The sequence below is a fragment of the Xiphophorus maculatus genome, chromosome 7, assembly GCF_002775205.1.
Source record: "Xiphophorus maculatus strain JP 163 A chromosome 7, X_maculatus-5.0-male, whole genome shotgun sequence".
Classification (NCBI taxonomy): Eukaryota; Metazoa; Chordata; class Actinopteri; order Cyprinodontiformes; family Poeciliidae; genus Xiphophorus; species Xiphophorus maculatus.
Genome location: NC_036449.1, coordinates 2,600,823 through 2,628,572, shown reverse-complemented (window position 1 = coordinate 2,628,572; position 27,750 = coordinate 2,600,823). Strand labels below are relative to the sequence as shown.

The following is a 27,750-nucleotide window of genomic DNA, read 5'->3' as shown; positions in this document are numbered from 1 at the left end:
TGTACTTGAACCCACAACCGTCCGATTACAAGATGACTACTCTTACAGAGATGATGGAGCGTTTTTTCGGACAATGTCCAGTTGGCTCCTCCAGAGCTCTCACAGTCCATAAAAAGTTGTGTGTCATTCAAACGTGTTGAACCCATAACTCTTCTGTAAATTCACCAACTATAATTTCCCCAAAACGCCTCATAAATAGCCGCTCCCAAGAATAAGGGGCTTGTCTCCCCAATGCCTGAATAGGATGCTGACATCTCCTCTGATTGGCTGACAAAGCACCATGGCTGAATTATGAATATTTCATGTAATTGTTTTAACCCATCACTTCCATAATTTTGAATGACTCATCACGTGAGCAGGCTTATTCACATCATTTTAATTTCTTATTCAATGGAAAAACTGCAATTACAAAATTGCATTTTATCGACATTAGCAGAAAAAGAATTTTTTGTAGTGAAAATGCAGCTACTAAACTTGTGATGTCCGTTCTAGATTTGTCAGCTCCTTGCCAACCAGCCCATCTCATATCTGCGCGTCAACCAAATGACATTCAGATCCGATCAGTCCTCCTGATGTGCTCATGGTTTTATTGTCAATAGGAATGTAGACACCGTAACAGAGCAAAAACCTCGAGTTCTGCTTTAGAAACAGCAGCTTTCAAAGTCCAACAAGACCTGAGGGCTAAACTGCAGATAGCGTGTTTGTACAGAAGCAGCGACGTTAGTGTGCCATTTTAATGACTCTGGTACCATCTAGTGGTATATTTGTGGTATGACATGTAATCAAATTTGTATAAATCTTTATTTATATTTTAAGTAAAGAACATTATCTCATTGTACATGTAAAAACAGCCAAATAGTTTATATTAAAACCTTATTACTCTCGAAATTTGGACAGGGAGGCAGCGTTGCAGTCACATTAACAAGAGAAGGTCCTGTTGACAATCCTGATTGGAGGCCAGAGTCCCTTTGAGTCATCAGTGAGGGAGAAGAACAGGAGAAAATCAGAAAATGTCTGAGATGGCAAAGAAAAAGCAGTAAACCATCAGGTCTGAAGAGGCAAAGTAAACTGTGCTCACTGTATATTTGAAGAGATCAACTCTCGCCACAGTAAACCTCAGAGGATGACACTTCTCCCACCAGGAGGAAAAAGCAAACAACATAAATTAGGAAACTAATGGAAAAACCAACAGGTTTTGTTCCTCCCCACTGAACTGAGATTAAGAGCAGAGCAAATTCACTCAACACGTGGTGCTGTTGAGTTTGGATCAACTACATAAGGTCCAAGTAGAGCCATTTCAGGTGTGTGACTTCAGCTCAGCATCTCCCCCTGCAGGAGGAGTCATGATACTGCAAAAAAAGGTCTTCTCCAGGTTTTATGTTTCAGAACTTTAGAAATTATTACAGTAGACTTTGTAGGGGCAAAATAAAAAGTTCAAACTTTGCATCTGATTGTATATTTAAATAAAGACACTGTTGCTGCTCCTCACAAGATGATTTAAAAAATAAAAAACCAACAAGATTCAACCGTCCTGAGAACATTCTGGAAATAATAAATACATCATGACCAGATCCCTGGAGCACACTCCTGTTGACTTGAACAAGTTGACTTTACTTCTTGCGGTTGTAGTAAAGAATCAGTCCTGGCTGTCTCTCCCAGTGGTTCAGTATCCCTGTAGTCCGTTGTAAACCTTCTGTACAGATCCCTGCTTCAAGATACTCCAGATACCTGGAACAAGACATACATTGAGGAACTATTAGTAACGGAAGAGTCAAGTGGTTTCACCCCATGGCAGATGTAGTTCAAGAGTTGCAGTAAAAATATGTAATCATTTAACAAATAACTTAAAACAAAAAAAGTTCAACAGGCTCTTCTCTGCCTTTTATTACAAACATGATGATCCATGGTGACTCCAGCAGACAAGCAGTTCAAAGCTGATTGATGTATTCTCACCTTGACCTTAAACTGTTACCCAGAATCATAAAACAAATATCACAGACCAATAAAACAAATTTTAATGTATAAATGTGGACTTTCTGAAAAGTATGTCTATATTTTGACATTGTTGGCCAAGTGGTACCAGCCCCCATTTTGGAACCTACTTTACTGCCATGATGGGCTGAAGATTGTTGGTCCTTGTTTGGCTCTCGTCTAGTACAAGTACATAGCTTCCATGCCCTCCATTGTTGTGTTGTGTTTGTAAAGATCAGTTTGTCTTATTTTTCAGATTCTGGGTGCGTCTGACTATATGACAACCCCACCCAGTTGAGCCGTTAGTCATTTGTAATGGAAACCACTGAGTGCCAATGCAGGCCATCAGTCTGTGATCGTACTAAGATGTAATGAAAACCCAGGTTGTTGCTTTTAGGAAACACTGCAATTTTTCAAGAAACTGAATTACCACAAATAAATACTTAAAATGTGTCACTCAACAGGCACAACAAGCTTCAGCTCTGTCTTCTCACCATCTTTCTGCTGATCATCAAGTTGTGTCTGAGGAAACTCCACATCGAAGGTGATGATGAGGGAACCTCGGATATTGATGTTGTCAAAGTTCGGCAGACCCTCTCCTTTCTTCCACATTCGAGCTCCGGGTTTAGTGATCTTGTCTCTCACTATGTGGACCTGTTAAGAGATGCATTCAGTTCAACTCCTACTTTCAATTAACCGAATACCTTCTTTCTACACCAACTTCAAACAGTGCAAGTTCTAAAAAAAGAAGAACCTTGTGCCCGTCCAAATGGACAATGTCCATCTCGAAACCGACCAGAGCCTCAACCAAAGAGATAGTGACGTTGGTGTAAAGGTCGTCTCCTCTGCGTTCAAACACCGGATGTCTGAAAGAGAAAAGCAAGTCAGAAAGTGGCTCCCTACGCGCTCATCTCATATTCATCAGTAATGAAAGCTGCTTCCTACTTCAGCACTTTGATGCGGAATCGCAGATCTCCAGGCTCGCCGTCGATGTGAGGTTCACCTGATGTCACAGATAAAACATGAGGAACGACTGATAAGACATGAACTAATGACTCTGGTTAAGCTTTGTGAAGATCACCTTCTCCAATGAAGGGATATTCCATCTCGTCTCTCACCCCCTGTTCAATCTCCACCTCCAGGGTTCTCTCCTCGTTCACCAGCCTGAGGTGAGAAAACGTCATGTTAAAGAGGAGCTTACTCAGACTCGCTTAACTGTCAATAGAAGAACTAACAGACAGAGTTCCACTTTATGATAACGTGGTTGGCAGCAATTGGTTGTTCATTCAGGCAGGAAGCACACGCAGTAACTAGCGGTGCTCCAACTACAGCTTTCTGTCCGATCACCAATGTTTGAAAAGCCTGGCCTGCTGAATCTGATTTTGGTCAACACAATAACATAAAAAGTGGCTAACTGTAGATGCTAAGTTCGCTACACTGGGGTGACCATTGTTAACTGCAGGTGGAGACATGATCTGGTGGGCGGGTTGGTCAGTCACACCAGAGCAAATGGACACATGATCTGCAAAGGTCTGGTTGACTTCCAGACCTTTGCAGAGGTAGATAAAGTTGGTGTGTCATGACTATTGGCCAATCGCCGAGTTCCCAAAATGATGGAAATCTGGACCGATTTAATTGTTGCTCTTTCTACATTTCACTTCATGTAGAAATAAATATTTTTGAAAATAAAAACACACCACAGGGCAGACACCTGGGTTATATTTATGTCAAATGCGTTCAAGTCATGTCAAGATTTATGAGTGAAATTTCATTCTCAGTTTGTAGAAAAACCTTGATAAAACAGGGCATTATTACCCCTAAAGCAAAGAACTCTGGGTAATATCAGGCTGCTTGTGTCTTTTCACAGGAAAGCTATAGTACATTACTAAAAGTGTTCACACCCTCATTTTAAAAATAACTGAATTGAGGAATTCCAATTGCTGGACACACCTAGGCTGCTTCTACAAACCACAGAAATACAACAGGTCAATTTCAGTATGATACTGTAACAGGATGCTAGCTAGGTAACAGATACACAGGTAGCATCCTTTATACCAGGAGTATAAAGCTAACAGACTTTATACCTGTGGGAATAACACATGTTAGCATTGAACTTTACAACACTCTGGAGTGGCAAATCACACTTTTGTCTCAGCTTGGTAGTTGACAAATCCAGAAGAATGGATTTGTCAACACTGTGCCAAATGTAGAGTTTGGTGGAGGGAGTGTCATGCTGTGGGGCAGATTTTCACAGGATGTCTTCAGCCCCTTACCTCCAGTACAGGGAAAATCTTTTTAGGCCTAGGAAGACATTTCGAACAACTTCATGGTCCCAGCTATCTGAACAATTTGGTGATAACATGACTCAATACTTCCACACAAAGCAAGATCCAGAAAGACATAGACGAACAAGACTAGTATGGCAGAACTCAACTGGTCTGCATAGATTCCTGACCTCAACCCAATAGAATACTGTTCTCGACTTGGGAAAATGCTTACAAAAGATATCAGGGTTTAAAGATTGAGCCATGTTTGGAAATTACCAGGAGACCCCAAACATGCTGATCTGGTGTCTTTTTCTGACATGTACAAGTATTTAACTCCAGTTCTTCAGGTCACCATAGTGGCGAGGCCTTTAGCTCCGTTTGAAAGTACAATGATGATCCAGATGTTTTGACAGTAATGCAAATGCTGCGGTTTGTAAATGTAATCAACTCCAAGCACTAACTTGATAACAAATGGATCACAAATAGTCTTGATTTGGTCCAGAACTTCATATCCAGGTAAACAACAAAAATAAGCTACATCATAATTTCAGCCTGAATGACTCCACCCCTCCTTAATGACAAGTGACTCACTTGACGTTCGGACACTCGTCGCACACCGTCTCCTGAGTCATCTGGAAGCGGCCCGGTCCGAGCTGCGTCGTCCTCATTTCCTGTCTGCAGTTGCACTTCCTTTTACCAGGAGCTTCTTTAGCTACAGGCTTGTTCCGCACAACCTGGCAACAAAATAGTTTCACATGGAATCAAAAATAAAACAAAAATACAGCAGAAAACTCCTATGTTGTTCTACAGACAGTATTAAAGGTAATTCTGGAGTTATTAATTCAGAAAGGAAGCAGTTCTCCATACCTCCACAAAGTTCCCAGAGTAAACTTCTTCCAGCGTGACCTCAAGGTCAAGTACTATGTCATTTCCTCTGGGAATGTTCCTGTCCTGCTGCTGCCGATTTCCTCCAAACATGAAGCCGAAATCGCCAAAGAAGCTTTGAGGGCAAAGACGGTGAGGGGAAACAGTCAGTGGACATTTATTTTCAAAAACACCAGGGGCCTCATGTATAACAGAGTGCACAGTTTTCACACTAAAACTTGGAATACAGACAAATTTAGAAACATGCAGCGCACAAACAAAAATTCAGGTGTATAAAGCCGTACGTACGCACATAGCTGCGCACCTTTCCTTTATACATCTCAATTGCAGGAAATAGAGCGCAGCTGTTGGTCCGCCTGTCGCCACCCATAAATATATCTTAATGTAAATTAGTGTAAATACCCAGACGTCTGCCACCACGTGCAGCAATAACCATGACAACGTCCTTGTTTGTAGCAGCATAGGTATTTATAATAATTATATATATGTTATGTAAAAGGTGCTTCAATGGCACAAAAGGTAAACTCACAAAAAACTCTAAATAATACATTTTAAAGAAAAAAAATCAAAATAAATAAAATAAAAATAAAGAGATCCAAGTGCAAATTCCTGTCTGAACAGCAGAGTGTTCAGCTGGGATTTAAAGACAGACAGAGAGTCAGAGAGTCCTATGAGTGAGGAATGTGCTCCAGTAACACACGGCTCCTTCTTTAAGTTCTGCTCAGAGCTCCAGGATGTTCAGTCTGGGAAATCTAAACACTAACAAACCATCATCAACATTTCCCAGCAGATCAGTAAGGTCTCTGATTAAACAAATCCTTCCATTGGTGATGTTCTCCATTACAGCCAAAGCGCTCCTCAGTTAGCGGCTCACCTTTATGCAGCTACTTATATACATGTGATTGTCTACACACCTTGATCACCTTAAAAATAATCCAACCTGTTTGGAGTTAATCTGTTGATCCAACCCTGTTTTCTTTTTTAGTGAGAATGAAATGACCCCATAGATGCTTTTCTTGCTCTTTGGTGCAGACCAATACGTTACATCCTTATGAGACAAAAACTGAGGAAAAGTACTATTTACATTTCAGTGACGTTTTCACATCCTTTTATTTTTATTTTCTTTAATTTGTGTGCTTCTGAGGTTATTGTCTGAAACTGCAGTTCAGTTTCATCATTTACGTATATATTTCATTTAATTGTTTAATAAAATATCTCATCGGTAATGGTCTGATTTATGGTGGGATTTGATTAAAACTTTTCAGTCTCTTTGCTTGAGGCAGATCTACTGCCTTTTACCCCCAAACTAACCAGATCCTTGGAACAACAGAACTAGTACATTAGCAAGACAACTTTAAGAGGCTTTTGGAACATTACTTTTGACTGAAATAGTTCTTTATGTTAATAATAAAAGATAATCCAATGATTTCTAAAAGGACCACAGCACCAACCTGGAGAAGATGTCATTATGAGAACTGTGATGACCTTCTTTGAGTCCATCTTCTCCGTACATGTCATACTGTTTCCTTTTCTCCTCATCAGACAGAACCTGGATACAAAACAGCCAATCAACTTCATAGTAAACACATGCACAGTGTCAGGCACCGGTATTCAGAACTTTTTCACATTTTAAGGTTAAGATAAAATTGTTAGATAATTTGTAAATAAATAGATTGTTGAAGTTGGATGCATGATCTGATATTAATATCTGTATAGTCCTTCCATCCGATTTATCGGCCAGCCAATTTATTGGTGCCGATTTCCTTAATTTTGGGAGATTGGTGATCGGCCGATTTTTACATGTGAAGCCGATCTTCTCCACCGATGTTATCAACCTCGGAAAAGGTGTAAAATCAATGACTGTGCTTTTCTTTTCTCCCGTGAGAGAGGTTTGACTGACAAACCGGCTGACCAGGTCATGGCTGCACATTTACAGTTAACAATAGTCACCCCATTGTTGCCAATCGAGCAACTTTCTTGAGATATTGAGCAACATTTCAGACAAAAACATGGTATCGGCCAAAATCAGAATCGGTAAGTTAGGTTTTTTAAAAGATCGGTAATCAGCGATCGGCCACAATACTGCAATCGGTGCACCCATACTGTATAGTCCTGATATTGAAAATATGTGCAAGATCCATAAGGACACATCTATTCAGTCAAGCATGACTTGCTGTGAGCAGTGTCATGCTTTAGTATTTATTTTACACTATATTTAGAATCCCAAATTGCACTTTGTGAACCATTTGAAAGAAGGTTTATTGCAGTTTGTGCACCATGCAGTATGTACAGGCTGCATCAACTACATAAGGTATTGTCCTGAGTACAAAGTAAAGAAAAAAAAATCGTGTCGGATTTTAAATAGTAAAAGGTTAAGCCACATACTGTGTCAAGCTTTATTTCTATTAAAACTCACTTACAGTAAAATACAAATATATTAATGAAATCTGATTTCCAAGCTCACAAATCTTAACAGCACTTGTGATTCGTATGAATACTTAAGATATGCTAATCAAAAGTCAGTAATAAGGTAATGTGAACGTTTGAGACGGAAACACCTGCAGCGGATATTAAAATCCACTCCCACTCATCCACGTCTGACTTTTCCTGTCACCAGCTGTGCTACCCTACAGCCAATCAGCTACAGCCACACGGTGTAGTCGGCCAATCACAGAGCTTTGATCGTTTATATTAGTAATGAGATCGCAAGCGCACAAAAGACTTTTTATAACAAAGCCGTTTGGCACTTCTGGTACAATTTTGTTCTATATTACATTTCATTTAACTTTAGAAACACTCCTGCTGTTGAGTAACTATGCTGTAAGGAGGAAGTGTGTATTGGGCCTCATTCATCTACAACTGGTACAAAACAATAGTTTTCTGCTCACCTCGTAAGCTGCTCCCAGATCTGCGAATTTGTCCTGTGCTTTGGGGTCGTCGGGGTTCCTGTCGGGGTGTAACTGTAGAGCCAACTTTCTGTAGGCCTTCTTTATATCCCTGATGGTTGCTGTCTTACTCACCCCCAGGATCTTATAGAAATCTCGACTACATCAAAGAGGGAGAGGAGAAAGGGGACATGTTCATTATTCCATGGACAGAAACACACCGAGCTCTGCTGCTAATACTAGTAGCTTCCCAGTCAGTGAAGCAGTGGTCTGCTAGCTAAAGTCTCAAAGGAGACAGCCGCCGGTGTTAGGTTCAGGCTCCCTCCGTGTGACTGTTAGCTCCATGCTAACTAAGCTAACTAAACCAAAACATGACCGCTAATCCCAGCACGTTGGGGTTCAACGAAACAACAAAATGCCTTTTGGGGGTTCTACTCAATATCAGCCTGCTCTCCTCCACACATGGAGAGACCCGGGTAGACCAATCACAGCTAAACATGTGTACCTGCTGGCGGTGCCGTTTCACCGCTGGGTCGCTGCTTCTGCGAGCGACACCCGCTTACCTGGCAAGTACTGCCGTGGTGATATAAAGCAGCAGGCAGCACGCATTCCAGATGTTAATCCCTTTCTTAGCCATAGATCCCCGGAGTCACGAAGGAGAAGATACAGAAGGTACCAGCCGGCTTTTGAAGCTCAGATCCCGCAGCCACTCACAAGCCTTCCTCCTCCTGTCAGAGAGAGCCCTCCCACCGGGGCGTGGCCACAAACTCCGCCCACACTGAAAGAAGCTAAAAGCCAAAAGTGATACAATGCAATAAATCAGTGACATCTGGATGTAACTGGAAACATATATGCGTAAAATAATGAATGCGTTATTTATAATTATTGAAATGTTAAAATAATTTCTAAAACTTGTATTCATTGTATGTTAAAACCATATCTAGGTTATTTAGCATCAATTTAATTAACTGTTTAATAGTCTGTGTAATCTCTGAAAATGTGCTGTTGGCCTGCAGTAAATCAGCGGTCAGAGTCATTGACTGTTATCACAAAAGTTATCTGAAGTAACCCATGACAATTAATGCATACCTAACTGCAAAAAATATATTTTTGCTGTAAGTTTATCCTGTTGTCACTTTTTAAATTACATTTTAAATAGTGTTTTTTTTTTTAATTTACCATAATATATTCATTTCTTCTGAAGTAAATAAGTTGTTGCTGATTCACAATCTGGAAATTAACATTAAAAATATTTAAGATTTGCACATTATTACAATATCTCTTTAATTAATAAATTATGTAATGTAGTTTGATTAGAAAGCAAAATGCAAACTGTCTTGCAGTCATTTTATTTATTAATGACTCACTAGTTGATAATTAAACCAGAGGTTATTCACGGTCATGAAAAAAAATGATCAAAAAGCAAGTTAGTAAGCTCACAATGTGAAAGAATAATGCAGTGTGGATGCAGTTTCAGATAAATTCAATTTATTTTATTTAGATGTTACAAAGAATACAATTTATTTAATAATGTGCATAGTTCATTTAATCCAATCATACAGTCAAAAGTAAATTACATGCATTTTATTTCTGTCCTCATTATAGAACACAATCCTGCTGTTTATTTGCTGACTTTTAGAATGGAAAAAGTCCAGTCTTATATTAATTTGAAATTAATGTCAGTGGTGCTGACGTGAAGGGCCCCATATGAATCAGTGTCTTCCCAAGCCTTTGTCAGATCTTGTGGAAAAAATTGTGAAAATCAAACTTATAGGATTTGTTGATGATGAAAAGGGGAATGAGCACAGTTTGTGAAAAAGTTATTTTTTCCCATGTTCTAGAGGGGGAAGAGATGATTTCAGGCAGCTAAAAGAATGAGTTCCCCTCAAGTAACTTTGGCTAATAATGAGAAAATGTTGCCTTATTTACAGGATCTGTTGTACATGAAGAGAGGAATAAGCACAGTTACAGTCTGTGAAAAAATAATTAGCTCCCATATTACAGAGGTGGAGCTACGGAAGAGGATTAGGGCCACCGAGAAAAAAAAGAGTTCTGACTTTAAAGTCAGAACTCTTTTTTTTTTTTTTTGGTGGCCCTAATCCTCTTCCGTATGGAGCAGATTATTTCAGGTAGCTAAAATATTTGGTTCCCCCCTCATAACTTTGGCAAACAAAGCAAGTGTTTTCAAATTCTCAATGATTGTTATGTGTGATAGTATGATTGAGCCACCAAAAATAAACAACTAGAAATTTCTTTTATCCAGCAACCTACCATATTTTGCAATAGAACAGGATTTTCCAGAAAGCCTGCACTCTCATTTTTTAAGGAAGTCTTAATTTTTTTGTGCCCTGCTATCAGCCAGTTTCCATCCTATTATATCAGCAGTGAAAAATTATAAATACACACAACGTGTTGGTAACCCGTGTTTGGTGACTGACTTTTAACTGTCAGGTTTAAGTGACAAAAGTGGGGAAAAGACCGACTTTCTTGGCGACTAAAAAACAACACAAAACGGTGTAAGAAAAACTCCACACAAGACCTCGTCTATTTATTTATTTTACAATTCTGTTAGCTGCCGATTAAACTGAAAGTTACAACCTTGACATGATTATATGAGTTGTTTTTATCGTGAAATCGATCAGAAAATGGTCTCTGGCTGCGGCGCGCGCTCCCCTGCTGAAGCCAGCTAGCCAGCCAGCTTAGCTGCGCGCGCTACTGCGAGCTGCGCGCGACGCTTGTCGGGAAGGGAGGCGCCAAAGAGGAAGAATATTCAATTTTACTGAGTGTGTGAATGAAAACAAGCCGTGACAAGTATACTCGGAACATCAGCGTTCGTCTAATGAAACCGTGACCCAGCAGTTTATCCTCCCGAGGGACGGAACACATCGTTTCCTGCGTGGGACAAAGTTCGGAGGTAAGAGCGCTCCTAGCTCTGTTAGCCAAGCTGTAGCTAACATCGGCTTGCAGCTGAACTTTAGTCAAGTTTACTTTTCGGAAAACAAGTTGGCTGTCCTTTGTTATTGCGTCGCGAAAATGTTTTACGCTTGATTTATTTCAGTTACTTTCTACTGTGGTGCGGCTAAAGAAAGCTGCTCAGGTTAGGTCGCTCTACGAAGAGATGAAATGTCAGGTGTGGATGACACCAGCAGTTGTCATGGAAGCAAAGCTGGGGAGACTTCTATGTTATGTTCCACATTCAATTCCACCGTCAGTGTTCAGACTTAAGGCACAAATAAGTGTTACCACTTTTAGAAGAAGCTCAAAATCTCTGAACAACATCATGATGAGGAACATCATGATGTTGTTCAGAATAAACAAGCATACTTGTCCAACTGGAATAAGTAGGTGTGCCTAATCTGCAGGTTTTAACTGTTGCTTCATTCCAAAAAGCATTGCTACGGCGAAGATATAGAAGGTAGCTGTGGTTATGCAGTTAAATCAGCAGCTAGTGATGATATATTTAAAGAAATATATTGTAAGTAGGTTAAATAAGAGTTATAAACTGATATGTTCTTGTGAACACTGTCGTGGTAAATAAATCTGAGCTTTTTATTTTACAACAACATATCTAGAAAGTTGACTTGGTCTTCACTGGCTTCTGTCGTGATTTAAATTTAACTCCAAGCACAGAAAAACCTCACCGTTATTATTAACTCATAATGATTTCTTTGCAAAACGAATGTGGAGCCAGTACTTTGTTAAAAATTAAGTACTTGAATTTAAAGTATGACAGAGGCAAAAAGCAAATCACAAGAAAAGCATCAAGACAATATGGCCGAACAACAAAGGGCAAAAAAAAAAGTCACATGAGGGGAAAGAGAATCATGATCAGAGTATCAGGATGAAATAACCAGACCAAAATAGAACTGTTAAATGTCAGTGTAACCATTTACATAGACAATTTAGTCTATGTAAATTTTTTAACCATGGGAACAGTGTTGACACTTAATGTTCACACACATGTTGTGCTATAAACATTTCTGGCATATTTAGATTCCCATGTTAAAGGACGGCATGCGTTCTTTCTTACAGGGGTCTCATACAGTATGATAGTATGATTTACAACATTTGTTATGAAAGGTTACCATTTTCTGCTTCATTACCAAAACTGAGTCACCATTCAAACCACTGGCTGCAGGTGTATAAAACCCAACACCTGTACCGCTTCTATTAACATTTGTGAAAGAACGAGTTGCTGTCGGAGGCTCTGTGAATTCCAGCAGGCTTCCATAGGAAGTCCAGTTAAAACTTCTCCACTACTGAATACTACACAAACAGCTACTGGGGATGTTATAGCAAAGTGAAAGCATGAGAAATTCAGCTGTCAGAAAATAATTTTTTCCCATCTAAGTGAAGCAACTTCCTCCACATGGCGTATTCTCAAGCTGTAAACTGAACTTTTATGGCTTATGCCACTCTGTTTTCTTGTCACTCTATAAAGGCTTGATTTGTGGAGAGCAAAAGTAAGTGTTCTCTGACAATGTTCTCCAACTAGAAAACTTCTAAAACCAATCAGCTGCTTTGAATTTTCAATTCAGTTTATTTTCACAGCATCAGTTCAATTCTGTTGAATCCCTCAGTAACTCTGAGGGATTATTTTACAGGGGGAAGAATTACATATAAACACTAAAATGTTTTGATTTCTGCGATTTGAAAAAATCTGATAGGAGTGGGTGATATGGACTTAAAGTTTTATCAGGGCACTTTGTGGTACTACTAATGTGATAAAAGTGACAATAAGAACTATATATAGGTAACATTATAGCTGTGACTGCATGGCACAGCAATCAAAGCTGCACAAATACAAATGCTGCTCTTAAAATAACACACTCATTTCTTTGTTATGCACTACTTAGGACTCCAATCACAAGAAGAAGTATGATAGGTAGCACACAGTAACTACATTTAATTGTATTTTCAAATGTATTGATATTTATTGATACAACTTTGTTGAACAAACAATGGAGAACAATAGTTAAACTAATCATCCCAACAATAAGGACAGTTTTGTTGTTCGTTTAAACATCAATTGGAATTTATTGTGTCAACGACGAATCAAAGTTCTCATAAGAAATTCAAGATATTAAACAATACAATAAATGGCCAACCTTATATTCAAAGTCCTTTAAAAAAATTCTTCAGCTAGCTTTACAGTTATGGCTTATTTTTTTTTGTTATTTACCACATAAAATCTCAATAAATATCATATCATCCAAGTATCGTCAATGAGACATTGTGGATGACGATTTCAGTTGTGTGATTGTGATTCTGTGAGCTGGTAGCAGTAGGTAAATACACTGCTCAAAAAAATAAAGGGAACACTTAAACAGGTGTTTAACACTTAAAGTGTTCCCTTTATTTTTTTGAGCAGTATATGTTTCCATCCAATTGTCATGTAGATTTTGAGCGAACTTTTAAAATGTTGCAAAAAAAGATAATGAGAATTAGATGCATTTCCTTCTACTGGTTTGGAGCGCATCAACCAGGCAAAGCGTGATTTTGTCACATGTTGACTCTACGAATGGCTGTAATAAACCAGGTGCAAAGATAACAAACCAGCATGAACCACACATCTCAGAAAAATGGAGAGACTCCTCCGCTCAGAGCTGGAGGGTGGGAATTAGAAATGTTTGGGAGTTTCATGCCTATAGTAAGCCACAGAGCTAGCAGTGTATGAGAGCACTCCACCACTCCCATCCAGACTGACAGGTCTCCCCTACGTGCTAAAGGTTGGAACTGTGATTCGCCACTTCATAACTTATTTTGCAAATGTGTTTCAATCTGCCTTTTAACACTCTTACTCTTTTTTGGAAAAGCCACTTCAAGCCAATGTAAAAAGCTTTATTGTGAACTTAAGTAAGTCATTTTGAATTAGTATATTTCTATTTACCTTTTCTATTGCGATAGTCCAAAATGCACAGAAAAAAAAACATTGATGGAAACATAGGTACTCGTATTTGCTCCTCCTCTTTAAATCTCTATGGATTTATTTCACTTTCGTTCTGTGTATAACTTCTGTGCATCATGTGAAAACTCTCCCTCTCCTCTCAGACATGGAGGCGGACAGTGTGAGCATATGGCCACGCATGGAGCCCTTCTTACTGGGTGCCCTGCAGGTGAATGCACTGACAGCCAGTTGAATGCTTGACGTCATCCAGACACGTGTCGATGTGTGAAATGACCCAGAGTGTGGTCCATTTTCAGGTGGCTCCCACCTCTAAGCTCAGCCTGCACTACCTCCGGAAGATGGCAATCTATGTCCAAACTCGGGAAGGCTGCTTTCCTGTCCTGGGCTGGTCCATGTGGCGGCACATCGCCTGTGGAAAGCTGCAGCTTCCAGAAGACCTGGCGTGGCTCTACTTTGAGACATTCGACCTGCTTTTGGGTCACACTCCAGAGGAAAGGCTGGAGCGGGCAGAGTGCATGTCCCAGTGCTCCTCCAAAAGCGAGTTGGACCAGCAAAGAAGTAAGGTAAGAGGACACCAGTGGTGGAGAGCAGTAATACCAATTATTGTTTCTCATGTAACCCAGGGTTGATGCTGAGCCGTTGTGTCTTTGTCCCCAGTTGTCAGTGGATACGCTTCAGTTCCTCCTCTTCCTCTACATCCAGCAGCTGAACCGCGTGTCTCTGCGAACGTCTCTGATCGGTGAGGAGTGGCCCAGTCACCGAGCTCGCTCCCCCTCTCCATCGGAGCGAGAGACCAAGGCCAGCTCTCAGAACAAGGTGACGGACACTAAAGACAGGACCGACCTGACTGAATGTAGCATGTTTATGTCGTGAAACTGGAAGCACAGGTCTTATCATTGATCCCCGGTTCTTTGATCCGTCGCTTATAGCCCTTCTTTGTTGCTGGCTTTGTTTGGCAGAATTGGGACGATCAGGCTCATCTGTCGTTTGTTCAGAACCACTTGGCAGATATTTTGGAGCTGCTGGTAGAACCGGGGCAGTTGTCTCAGTCGGGACAGACCCAAAGAGACTCCCAGGTGAGTCTATGCCATCTTACTAAGAAGACTTGAAGTTGTGAAGGAACGATCAACATCATGTTAAATCCCATAAACTGGGAATGAGATGCCACTCATGTTCATGTGTGTTTGAAGACAGAGAAGAGAAATATTTTTGACAATGTACAGCTGTTAGCTTTGCATATTGTTTGTATGCCTGTAACCTGGTTGCTGTGTTGATATTTAGAAACTTTTTTTGGTTTCTTGGTGCTTGAAATCAAGCACCAAGAAACCTGATTTGTTGTTTCAGGTCATCAAATAAACCCACTAAACATCATAAAGACTTACTGATGCCAAGTTTAAAGAGGCAGTATCATGTGTTTTCCAGGTACATAGTGCCATTCTATAGCACAATCAAGTAACTATGTTAATTTCAGTTGTTAGAAAAGAATGCTGTATATCAAAAATGACTTAAAAGAACATTTAGTCTCTAATTTAATGCCTTAAAATTGGGCCTCTGTCTCTTTAAAACCTCCTACGCTTCCTGAAACTCCACCTTCAGGAAGTCATCACAACATGGCTCCTCTATTAACGGTTTAACAAAGTTTTTATCAGAATTTCACTGAGAAGTAGCTCCTATAATGAGCTCAGCAGCTGTGCAGTACCACCAGCTAATTGCTGCTGGCTAGTCTGAAGGAACTGAGTTGGAGCGGGCTGCTCCGTGAGGCGGAAGCTTCAAGGAGGAGCTGTGCCTTGAAGGTGGGGCTAGGTTTAACCAGGTGTTTTGCAGTTGAATGGTTGCCATGGGAGATTAAAGGGTTTTTCAAACATGCATGGAAGAATTAAAGCAACACTCCAGGTATGTTTCTGATGAGAGAATAATATTATAACATGAGGTAAAGCTCAAAAAAGTTGATTTTACACAATACTGCCCCTTTAAAGCCCACAGATGTTCTTGTTCAGCATGTTTTCTGACCAGATGTGTTCTGAATTTCTGTGCCGTAGAAAGATTTAAAGCGTTGTAGTTACCCTTCTGTCATCAGATCTCCCTGGAAGCCGTGCAGAGTTTAGGCCTCCTCCTGGAGGGCTCGGTTGGCCATGGAAAAGGCATCCAGCCCATCCACAAGCTGTTGACCAAAGGGCCGCTCCAAACACTGTCTGGCTACTCCATCTTGAGCCGCTCCTTCCCTCTGCACAAACTCCTCTCATGTCTCCAACAAAACCTCACCCTCAACCCCTTTGGGATGACCGCCTGCCTCCGCTCAGGGAAGAAACTAGCCTGGGCCCAACAAGGTGTCACTGAGTCTTCTGGCATTCAGACTCCTTCAGCCTCCTATCTGCCTGCCTGGAAGTGTTTGACTCCCTGCCTGTTGTCTTTTCATTCCAGTGGAAGGAGCCTTGAAGAGAGCCAAGATAGCCCGCAACACCCACATGGCCCCACCCGGCAGCAAGATGGTGCTCATGTCCCAGGTCATCAGACAGACTCTGGCTAAAACATCCGACAAGCTGACCGGTGCCAACATCAAGATCCATAGATGTTCTGATGCCTTCATATACCTCTTATCTCCTCTCAGGTGTGGCCAGCTACTCTTAATGCTGGGAGCGCATTTGGCAGTGGCACTGATTTGTGTTAGTGTAACGCCAGCAGTGTGAGCGTTCTCCATCTCACATTACTACTTACAGTCATATTCAATAAATTGGAATATGGATTCACTCGCTTGTTAGATTAAAAGCAACTCTTGAAAACAACCTTTAAACAGGTAACATATTTTCATTAGACCCACACCTCTGCATTAAGAATATTTTTAATTGGTCTGATATAATATTCTGAACTTAAATATTATGCTTTTGTCAGCTTTGTGCAAGAAATCATCATTAATAGAAATATATATTTTTTACTTATTGTCTATTGGGAAGTAATATATTTAATGTGCAACTTGTGAACTGAGTTACTGAAATATATGAACTTTTCATTAATGTTCTACTTTATTGAAAATGACTAGTTGAGGACAGCCGGATTGATGCTGGTTCAGAGCTCTCGCACATTTCTAGGAACCTCTTTCACTGAAGCAGGGAGGAGTAAAATGACAGACGCCAAAACGATTAACAATAAATAACATCTGAGCGACGTTTCCATAGCTACATACACCTTGAGTCTTGATAGATCCTCCCTGAAAAGGCAAACATGCAGATCTGTCTGCACAAAAACTGTTGATGTGCTCCAAGTTAAATTGTTCATTTGACAGAAGGATTCTAATTTTGTAAGCTAGCTTTAGCTTTGTTTGAATCAAATACAACATGGTGCATGTTGGTGCATATATCCCACATACATGAGTTTCTCTTCCTCCGCTTAGTAATATGTTTAAATTCAGTGGGTCGTCTCGTCCTATCTTTATTTTGAATTTAGATGTTATTTCCTAACTCAATGAGAATCGATAGAGAATTGAATCGATAAGTGAGATCTATAACGGAAACGCTGTCAGTAAGCTCGTATCATTCCCAGGGAACATGAACTCACCATGTTATGTTTTTGTTGCGTTCTTTAGATCCGTCAGTGTGGACAAATGCCGTGACAGCACAGTGGTTCTGGGTCCAGTCCAGACCAGCGTCCACATCCACAGCTGTCAGAACGTACGTGTGGTGTGTGTTGCCGGCAGGGTGGTGATCGGCGCCTCCTCGCGCTGCACCATCCACGCCCTGACCCCCACCTGCCCGCTGCTCTTGCCCGGAAACTCCGAGATAACCCTGGGTCCCTTCCACATTTTCTACCCGTCCCTGGAGGACCACATGGCCAGTGTGGGGCTCGCTGTGGTCCCCAATGCCTGGGATCAGCCCTTGGTTCTGGGAACCGAGGGCCTCGCCAGCCCCCCACTCAGCTCACCCTCTGGCTCGGACGGCACCTGCTACCGCCTGCTGCCCCCCTCCGAGTTTCACACGTTGGTTGTGCCTTTCCAGATGGAGGGCGACACGTGCGAGGTACCTGGCGGCCTGCCCTCTGCCTACCAGGCAGCACTGAGGGAAAAGCAGAAAAGGATACAGAGCTGGCAGAAAACAGTGATGGAGGCCCGACTGAACAAGTGGGTATTAAGAAAAGACTGGCAGCGCTCCATGCTTGGTGGATTGATTATTAAAGTGCAGTATGCAACTTTTATTAACAATAAGTTATTTTTTTTTTACATATTTGTTAAAATTGTCACTATGTTGTCACAGTACATACACAGTGCATATGAGACAGATGATCTGTGAAAAGATCAAGCTCCTCTGCCTTCCCCCTGTGGTCCTGCTGTCATCTACAGAAATACCACTCTGTCCCAAACAACCAATCAGAGCCAGGAGGAGGGTTTTAATGCTGGTAATTACCCCCCTGCAAGCACTGCTCACATCCTCCCCCTTTTTCTTGGCTACTCTACAGTTCGTTACCCACAACAGAGCTTACCATAAATGCTAAGGGGAGTTTGCATAGCCAACAATGATGGCAGATAAACAGCTCTCCTGTAGTTCCATTTAGCACATGTACACAAGGTTGATTGACAACGCCAAACCCCTCCTCCTCCAGTTTCAGGAGCTGGTTCTGCTTGGCTGTTTTCGACCGTCTGTTTCTGCAGATGGCACTAGGAACACTGGAAGGAGGTCGAAGAGATTACCGTATTTTCCGCACTATAAGGCGCACCTAAAAACCTTCAATTTTCTCAAAAGCCGAGAATGCGCCTTATAATCCGGTGCGCCTTATATATGGACCAATATTGAGCCACAACAGGTCTCGCAACTACTGTAAGCAGCCGCCGACTTCATTTTCCCCCGTAGAAGAAGAAGCGCGCGGTGCATGCTGGGTTTTATGTAGAGACCCCATAATGGCTCCTATTAAGAGACACGCTTACGACGCAGAGTTTAAGCTCAAGGCGATCAGTCAGGCAGTAGAACACGGGAATAGAGCAGCAGCCAGAGAATTTAACATGAACCAATCAATGGTGCGGAAGTGGATATATATTGTGATTGCACTAACGTTTGATTTACCGTAACAGTATCAGACTGTTTTTTACGTGTTTATTGAATCGAGGAAAAGTTCCCCTCCACTATATGTTATACCTTGCTGTTGTTAAAAGATAAACTGTGTCACAAAAATACCACGTCACTTACTTTACCTCGGGGAAAATAATAAAACAGCTGTTTATTCATTTTGGGAATGAACGGAGTTTTCAGAACGCTGGTTTGTAATCTATTAATAAAGTTTGACTGACCTATCTGACTATTTTGTTGACATTCCCTTTAGCGCAGTTCCATCTAATGCAGGGGTGGGCAATCCTGGTCCTCGAGGGCCGGTGTCCTGCAACTCTTATATGTCTTCCTGGTCCAACACACTTGAATCCAACAGCTGAATCACCTCCTAAGTGCAGTGAAGTTCTCCAGAGTCCTGCTAACGACCTCATTATTTGACTCAGGTGTGTTGAAGTAGAGATAAATCTAAAAGTTGCAGGAGACCGGCCCTCGAGGCCTGGAGTTGCCCACCCCTGATCTAATGGATGCATAACGTAACCCCAACCTCTACTGTAGCGTCTATTCTATGTGCCTTATATATGAAAAAAGTTTTAAAATAGGCCATTCATTGAAGGTGTGCCTTATAGTGCGGAAAATACGGTATCTGTCTCATTATACTGTGACATGGTGACAGTTTTAACACATATTTAAAAACACATTGTTTATAAAAGCTGCATACTGCAACTTTAAGCTGACTGTTTACAGTGCTATGCAAAAATATTCATTTCCCTTAAACATTGTCACATCACAGCCACAAACCGCAATGCATTTTATTTGTAGTTTATGTGGTAAACTAACTCACGGTAATCCAAGGGTGTGGCAACTTTATTTAGCGTTATCGGAGTAAAAGGACTCCAACCTTTTCATTATTTCATTTCAAAATGTTCCTTCCATTTTATCATTTTATGCTACTTTCTCTTCATTTGGATAAAATTCCAAAAAAATGATCATGATCAATGTTGTCATGTGAAAACTTTTAAGGAGTATGAATACTTTAGCAGTACACTGTAAACCAGGGAGGAGTTTGATGGAAAATGTCTCCTAAAGCTCAATGTGGATTTGATTTATTGGCTTCTGCAGTCTGTCTGACCCAGACAGACTGGTGAACCCATGGCAGGGCAGGGGGCAGATGGAGGGGAAATCTCTCAGTGGGCTCTAAAACTCTTTCCTGACTTTTTCACCCTTTTCTCCTGGATGTTGTGTGTATGTAGGGAGCAGAAGCAACAGTTTCAGGAGTTGGTGGAGCTAAAGTTCCACGAGTGGCTTTTGGAAACTGGCCACCGGCAGGAACTGGACAGCCTGATCCCAAGCGCGACCAACTCTCAGAAGAACTCGGATGCAGCGGCGACAGACTCCAGCCGAGTTAAAGACTCCAAACCCGTCCAGACGACTGCTGCTTATTGAGCTTGTGACTCGCTGCTGTGTAGGGGTTAGGTTTCTGACCTGATCCAGAACACCGCACAGACAGACTGCATCCTGTGAGCCAAGTGACGGGTTCTGGTTCGGGCAGTTGCTGCGCTGCAGGTTCAGGTGTGACCTGTTTTCAGGCTCAGAAAAGGCGGCTGAGTCCTTGACATGAAAGAGCAGACAAAGGAGTAGATTGGCATGTTGTAGAGCAACATAGCAACAGGTTGCTGTTCAACACTTGACAAAATGCACTGTGGAAAATATGACAAGAGTTCAATGGACATTTAGAGAAAAAACGATTCCTTTTGTTCGGCCAAAGGACTGTTTAAATTAGATAAAGTAGAACAAGAGTCAATCCACAAGAGTTGTGAGTTGTTTTTTTGGGGTTTTTTACCCAGGTGAAACCAGTTGACCAAGAAAAATTCTAAGAATCAGTTTTCTTTTCCACCACAAGGCATTATTATCTTCCCAGTACTGTACATAGTTTAAACCTTCATAAGCCTCCACATTCTTTGCCTACCTTCCACGGTAACAAGGTAAACATGAGGCATATTAACTGTTACTGGCCGAACTGTGAGGTTCAGTTCTTTCAGCACTTCCTGCCTTGTGTCGTACAGAGAGCACTCTGCACAGAAGTTCAGTGCAGAATATTCCTAGAACTGTCCATAGAAACTAAAGTGAGCAGCAGTAAACCAGGAAGAAGCTCTGGTGGAGTCTTTATGTCAGGTTCCATTTACATCTGCAGCCAGAACATCAGAACTTGGATCTGGAAAATACGCCACAACCTGTTCATGGTCTTCTAATCACCACTTGGTGACCAAACACCGGGAGCTGATCGGTATCCATCACTATGAGACTCTTGCAGTTTGATAATCCTGTGAAAATACTAGTTTCGTAGTACAAACAGAAAAATCAAAAAGAAAGATTGCCTAAAGATAATTCACCTTAATTTAAGTTAAAAAAGCAACAAATGCTCTTAACACTACCAAAATTATAAAAGATATTGATACTTTTAATATAGATCTCTATGCAATGTATTATTGATAAGTTTAATACTAGTGTGTAGGATATTGTAGTATTTCTGATTTTGCTCTTCATAGAATTAAACTAGTCAAACAAGCAGTTTTGAGACTGTAAATTTAAAAGCTCTACCTGGATCCCAGGATCCTTTCCATGCCTGTTAATCAGGAACACATTAAGGTGAAAGTGCTTCAGATTAACTCAGACAGGCAGAAATAAACATATTTTAAACTTGTGGAAGCCATGTTGGATTTTAAAATTTGATTGGTGAGAATCAGATTTTGCCCTTGGAAATCAAACTGTTTGTTGCTTCTTCAAAATTCCCACCTTTTATTTTGAAACATACACCTTTTCACACACAATGCCAATGGGTCCGATTTGTCTTCTTTGGTTCTTCTCTATTATTTATTTTTGTATTTCAGTGCCACCCAGGTTCTGTGTCTGAGTTACCCTCAGCAGGGTTGGGCAGATGCTGATCTACAGCCAGTTGGATGAAAGTGTTGAGATACAAAAAAAAGAGTTGGTGTGTGTGGTGCTGCACTGTGATCCTCCTGGCAGCTGTTTTTCTGTTTCAGTGTGGATGTATCCGGTTCTTACAACAGGAACAACCTGCTGGGATGACATGTGCCAAGTAACAAGCATGCTACAAACACAATTATTTCACATGTATGAATATTTGTGAACATTAGCTGTCGATTATTTTTCATAAACCCTCCGTTAGAAGATGTATTACCTCGAAGTGTTTCTCACTAGCTTATTTGCACTCACCAGCTTCCAGCGTATTTACAGTTGATGTGTAACAGACACATTGCTCACAGAGAACTCACTGCAAAACCACTAAATCAAATAATTTTGCTCTAGTTTCTAGTTCAAACATCTTAGTACACTCGAAATGAGACAAACTATTTTACAAGTAACTTTTCAGTAAGTCGAAGGAGCTTGTTTTAATCAATTCCTTAATGTTGATGAAAAAGTACTAGTTCCATTTGCAGATTATTTTATTTATAACTAGACTTTTTTTCCCTTGTTACAAGTGAAATAATCTGCCAGTGGAACTAGAACTTTTTTTATCAACATTAAGGAATTATTGACTTAAAACAAAGCTCTTATATCTTACTGAAGATTTACGTCTCTTATTTCAAGTGTTCTAAGATATTTGCACTAGAAACCAGATCAAGAATAGTTGGTAAGATTTAGTGTTTTTGCAGTGCTGCTGCTGCTTTGTGTTGATGAGGGAAGTTACTGTAAAACGCTCTATGCATTTGAAGATGTGTACACTGAAAAAACAGGCCTTATCCCTGATGTCTGCTACCTAAATGTCCCTGCTGCTGTAGCTGCTCTGTAATAAGTACAGGACTGTTCATGATCAAGTTGAAACTAATAAAAAGTTTGCTAGATCTACAACGCCTGCTCTGCTCTGCTGCTGCCAGGTTCTGAAACCATAATGATCCTGATGCTGGATTATCATTCCTGGAAGTACTAATGTGGGTATTTCAGTTCTGTTAAAAAATACTCTTATTTATCCCAAAGGGAAATTAAATGTTGTCGTCACTCATTTCATCCATGTATGTTCAAAGTTTGTGGTTGGTGGTTCTGTGGGGAGGAAGGATCTCCAGTAGCAGTCAGTCTTGCCTGAAGACCCCTCTGACTAAAGACACTGTTGCTGTGTGACAGTCTTATGACTGTCCTGACATGCTAACAGCTCAACATCTCAGCAGCAGAGATGATATTCCACAGTAACATGTCCTGGATGACGCCATCAGTTGTTGGCATGCTCTGCTAATCCAGGTCATTTGGTTTTGGTCTTTAAATTACTGCCTGGCTAGAAAACCAAACAGACAGATGTTGGAGTTGGGGATGTGATCCTTCTCATCGAAATTAATGAAGGAGAATGAACTTCCTGTTCCCTTTCAGTCAACTCACTCAGTACAACACATAGAGTATGGGATATCACGCCCCATGCTCTGTTGTACCGAGTGAATCGACTGAAAGGGAACAGTAGTTATATGCATAACATTACGTTTCTCTCTCGTTTGAGCTAAATCTATGTTAATCTACATTCTTGACAAAAATACACTAGTTAAATCTTCCTTTCATACGTATTTGTGGGTATTTCTAAACTTAAAGGAGCACTGCTTTCAAGGACAAAGCTCCTCTTTGGATCTGCAGTTTCAAAGCTTCTGCTTCACAGAACATGTGACTCCTCCACTCAGCTCCTTCAGACGGTCCAGCAGCAATTAGCAAAGACCTGGTGGAACTGCATGTCTGCTGAGCTCATTATAGGAGCTACTTCTCAGAGCAACGCTGGTGACAACTTTAAAAGGTTAATGGAGGAGCCATGTTGTGATGACTTCCTGAAGGCAGAGTTTTTAAAGAGACAGAATCCTACAAGTCCAAGTCTCAGCCTGATGATCTTTTCTGCATGTCTTTTCACTCTTTCATTACCCACTCTAGTGTCTGACAACTCTCAAATAAAAACCAAAACAGCCAATAAACCTTATAAAAGAAAGAAAAAGCCAGAGACCCATTTTCAATGCATTCAATTACTAAGTGAAATTTATTTTACGTCATATTTGATATACAGCTCTTGAAAAAAATGGAAGAGACCACTGCACTGAACCCCATTGAAAAACTGATGGTTATTTCACCAAATAATGATATCTGGTCTCATCCTGAGTTAAAACATTGATGTTGTCTCTAAATGAATATGAACTTATTTTCTTTGCATTATTTGAAGTCTGAAAGCACTTCGTCTTTTTTTGCTATTTTGACCATTTCTTTTTTCTGCAAATAAAAAATTGCTTGGAATTTCAGACACATGTTCTCAGTAGTTCATAGAATAAAAGAGCAATTTTCATTTTACTCAAACATATAACTATAAAGAGACAAATCAGAGAAAGTGATCATTTTAAGTGGTTTATGTTTCCAGAGCTGTATATATTACATTTCTTTAACAAGTGAAGGTAACATGTTGAAGTCAGTCACAGTTCCTTTTGGGAGATATTTTGATCCCACTCTTTATTCATGGCAGTGTTCTTCAGTAGAAATAAGTCAAAGCCCACCCTCTTGGACAAGAAGAAACCCATGAATTGGATCCTGGTAGCTCTCACCTTTTCTTCTTCCAAAAAAATACTTCTCTGGTCAGAGTTGGAGGAAGCTAAGAACAGGTCAATCATGGAGGGAAACCCGATATAAACTGCAAATATTGTTTGTCTGTCTATAGTTTTACTTTTAGGACCTCAGTCGACCCCAAACATCCAGCCAGAGATACGATGGATCGGTTCAGCTCACAGTTTATCCATGGCTTAGAAGGACACAGACAAAGTCCATCCATTGATAAACTTTAGAATCTGTGGCAAGACTTGAAATTCAACCTTCACAGATGTTGCAATCTGACACTGAGGTTGTAGTATTTTGGAGAGAAGAGAATTCAAAAGAATTCAGCCACTGGATGTGCAAAGCTGAAAGAGACTCGGGTCTAAAGTCTTCATAATTATGTACTACTTTGTCCTGGTTTACCACATAAAATTCTACTAAAATACAATGACGTTTGTGTTACAATGTGAATCATTTTCACTCCCTTAGCTGCTGAGTAACATTTTGTCTAGATGCTCCTGGATTGCACTTCTTTGTTTTTAATGACAATCTTATTTTAACCACAATTTCTGTAAAAATCAGAATAGACCAGAATGGCTTTACATAACCAGTGGATGGATGAATGTGGATGAATCCAAAGAGTAGAGCTGAGTTATGAGCTGGCAGGCTCTCACCATGTGCTAGTGGGCTTTGGACCCAGCCAGTGGACGTGTACCATTATGCCGTAATCCTTCCATGCTTTTCTGGAAAAACTGAATAGCACTAGAATCACTGACTCAATTTTTGGATCTCATTTTCATGACAAAGCGATTGTTCCCCTTGTACTAACACTGTTGCTGTTTATAAATGTGAGCGAGTATAAAAAGCAGAAGCTGAAAGGCCAGTCGACACCGAGACCTCAGGGGATCCACCAGCATCATCGCTCAGCATCACCAAGGCGGTCTCAAACAATATACCCAAAATGGGCAGGGTGAGTTAGCATGAGGCTCAGGGTGTCTGCTCCAAACTTCTCTTGGCTCTGGACCGGGAAATATTTTTTTGGGGGGGGGATATTCCAATTATGGTTAAGTCTACAGAAAAAGCCATGTCTCTTTAGCTTTTTAGGTAGACCTTCATCTGTTCTGGTAATCCATACTGTTTTCTAAGATGAGAAACACACATCGGAGAAATCTCACACACTAAATGTTTTCTTCCAGATTATCTTCTATGAGGACAAGAACTTTCAGGGTCGTCGTTATGAGTGTGACAGTGACTGCTCAGATTTCCACACATACCTGAGCCGCTGCAACTCCATCCGAGTGGAGAGTGGGGCCTGGGTGGTGTACGAGAGGCCCAACTACATGGGCTACCAATACGTCCTGACCAGAGGGGAGTACCCGGAGTACCAGCGCTGGATGGGACTCAATGACCGCCTCAGCTCCTGCAAGATAGTCCATTTTGTAAGTCAGTCTGTTCTGGACCTATACTAACTGGGTTTTTGGACCACAATGACTGCAGTGCGGGGTAAAATATTAGAGTTCATGGAGTGCCACTTATGCAATCAGTGCCTGCAGGGCTCAGTCGATAACCAATAAAGGATGTGTTCCCAGTGTGACCCTCAGTCTGCAGTGTCTCTCATCTAAAAATCAAAGCTGTGAGCTGATGCTGCTATTTCACGGTTGTGCTCATATGATGTAACCTGAAATTCTGCTTGGTGGACATTTCATCTGCCCTTCAAGTCTCCTTTATCTTTTATTCTTACATCCCCCTCCCCTTGCTCTATTCATTCCTAACACCTTTTCCCTTCAAACACCCGTCTGTGTCGCTCTATCTCCTCATGTTCCCCTCTGCTTCCAGACCAGTGGGACCCTGTACAAGATGCAGCTTTATGAGAAGGCAGACTTCGGCGGCCAGGCCGTGGAGGCCACCGAGGACTGCCCCTCGCTCCTGGAGAAGTTCCGCTGGAGAGAGGTCAACTCCTGCAAGGTCTTTGATGGCTGGTGGGTTTTCTACGAGTGTCAAAATTACACTGGACGCCAGTACTTCCTGGAGAAGGGAGAGTACCGTAAACCCGGTGACTGGGGTGCCGTCAGTCCTTTGGTGCAGTCTTTCAGACGCTTCACAGTATGATTAAACCTCAATCCAAATTGTTCCAAGTATCATAAAGGAGGTAAATCAGAGGCATTAACTGCTGTAAAGTGGTTATGTCATACTTCCAACAAGCTGTGGTTTTGAACTGAGGTCTTATAAATAAAATTATTAACAAAATCACTTGTCTTTGTAGTTTTCATATGAGCTGTTAAACTCATAAATCCAAGCATGAGATTAGAAATGTTATTATTGCTGTTTCTTTCAAAAATTATTAGAGAATGATAGTGGCTCATAAACAGTGGATCATTCTGTCGATATTTAAAAATCAGATTAGTCTCAAATCTTTGTACGCTCACTGTCATTACTTTACGTAGCCAATGTGCCCTAGTGGTATACTTACTTTATAGAAATGAATGAAAGGGATAAAAAGTATATTCATTAGCATAATTTCATTGAAACTAAACCACTAACAGAAACTCTGAAAGGCAAACTCAGATGAGAAAGGTCGAGACAGACTAAGGTGGAAGCAGCAAAGATTTATTCAACTCTGGAACATTATAAAGATAGACCAAAGGTACAATTGCAGCCTTAAATAGTGTCTGCACTGAAGAATGAAACTGCCTTTCATTAATTTTCAATTTTCTGTTATCTAAATAAATGCATTTTAAAAAATACCAACACACACATATTTCTATTTGTTTATTTTATGTTTTATTCTTACGCAATAAGCACCGTTATGAAACACCACAAACAACTCCCCACCACATTTCCATGGTCTCTCCTGTAATATATAAATAGTGTCTGGACAAACAGAGAACACAGAAAAGAGAGGCGAGTCACTCCATCTTAGCACTACCACACTTAATAGATTGTACACAAAGATTTACTTTAGTCTTAGTAACCAGTAGCATTTAGTAGCTTACACTAATAATTTTCCTCCCCTCACAGTTAATCACCTCACTTCTCAAAGAGCAGTTGTGCAGAGCCTGGAACAAAAGGATACATTGTAATTATTGAAATGTTCAATAAATACTAAAAATTCTTGTGTGAAAATGGTTATTGATGCAAATCTATGCTTGAAGTGTAGTTCTAAATATAGTAATTTTTAAAGGTCTAAAGTGCAATAGGTGCTGTGAAAGTGATATATACTGTATATATACAGTGTATATATA

General features: G+C 40.7%; 3 protein-coding genes across 3 annotated transcripts; 2 read left to right on the top strand and 1 right to left on the bottom strand.

The window, feature by feature from the left end:
* Nucleotides 1–570: 570 nt before the first annotated feature.
* Nucleotides 571–8,748, bottom strand: dnajb11 (DnaJ heat shock protein family (Hsp40) member B11). The gene is made up of 10 exons (XM_005815590.3): nt 8,572–8,748; nt 8,012–8,168; nt 6,575–6,672; nt 5,106–5,238; nt 4,830–4,972; nt 3,053–3,135; nt 2,917–2,974; nt 2,726–2,837; nt 2,466–2,625; nt 571–1,728 (listed from the first exon to the last, which is right to left on the bottom strand). Exons 1-10 carry the CDS (start codon nt 8,643–8,645, stop codon nt 1,664–1,666), a joined length of 1,083 nt encoding a protein of 360 aa, XP_005815647.1. The 5' UTR covers nt 8,646–8,748; the 3' UTR covers nt 571–1,663.
* A 2,005-nt stretch (nt 8,749–10,753) lies between these two features.
* Nucleotides 10,754–22,377, top strand: tbccd1 (TBCC domain containing 1). The gene is made up of 9 exons (XM_023336320.1): nt 10,754–10,922; nt 14,060–14,124; nt 14,213–14,479; nt 14,574–14,732; nt 14,876–14,992; nt 15,994–16,243; nt 16,338–16,524; nt 17,497–18,027; nt 20,197–22,377. The coding sequence occupies exons 2-9, from the start codon at nt 14,062–14,064 to the stop codon at nt 20,387–20,389; spliced, it is 1,767 nt and encodes a 588-aa protein (XP_023192088.1). The 5' UTR covers nt 10,754–10,922; nt 14,060–14,061; the 3' UTR covers nt 20,390–22,377.
* A 3,019-nt stretch (nt 22,378–25,396) lies between these two features.
* Nucleotides 25,397–26,723, top strand: LOC102226614 (beta-crystallin S). Its single transcript, XM_005815591.2, has 3 exons — nt 25,397–25,478; nt 25,705–25,947; nt 26,345–26,723. The coding sequence occupies exons 1-3, from the start codon at nt 25,470–25,472 to the stop codon at nt 26,615–26,617; spliced, it is 525 nt and encodes a 174-aa protein (XP_005815648.1). The 5' UTR covers nt 25,397–25,469; the 3' UTR covers nt 26,618–26,723.
* The last annotated feature ends 1,027 nt before the right edge of the window (nt 26,724–27,750 follow it).

Bases quoted from the DNA above. Each gene is read 5' to 3' on its own strand.
- tbccd1 (XM_023336320.1), top strand. From the start codon at position 14,062: ATGGAGGCGGACAGTGTGAGCATATGGCCACGCATGGAGCCCTTCTTA. The intron at 14,125-14,212 runs GTGAATGCACTG...GTCCATTTTCAG, and splicing joins TCTTACTGGGTGCCCTGCAG to GTGGCTCCCACCTCTAAGCT. The intron at 18,028-20,196 runs GTGGGTATTAAG...GTGTGTATGTAG, and splicing joins ATGGAGGCCCGACTGAACAA to GGAGCAGAAGCAACAGTTTC.
- LOC102226614 (XM_005815591.2), top strand. The intron at 25,948-26,344 runs GTAAGTCAGTCT...CTCTGCTTCCAG, and splicing joins CCTGCAAGATAGTCCATTTT to ACCAGTGGGACCCTGTACAA.
- dnajb11 (XM_005815590.3), bottom strand. From the start codon at position 8,645: ATGGCTAAGAAAGGGATTAACATCTGGAATGCGTGCTGCCTGCTGCTT. The intron at 2,838-2,916 runs GTAGGAAGCAGC...TTTCTCTTTCAG, and splicing joins TTCCGCATCAAAGTGCTGAA to ACATCCGGTGTTTGAACGCA. The intron at 1,729-2,465 runs GTGAGAAGACAG...GTCTTGTTCCAG, and splicing joins TGATGATCAGCAGAAAGATG to GTATCTGGAGTATCTTGAAG.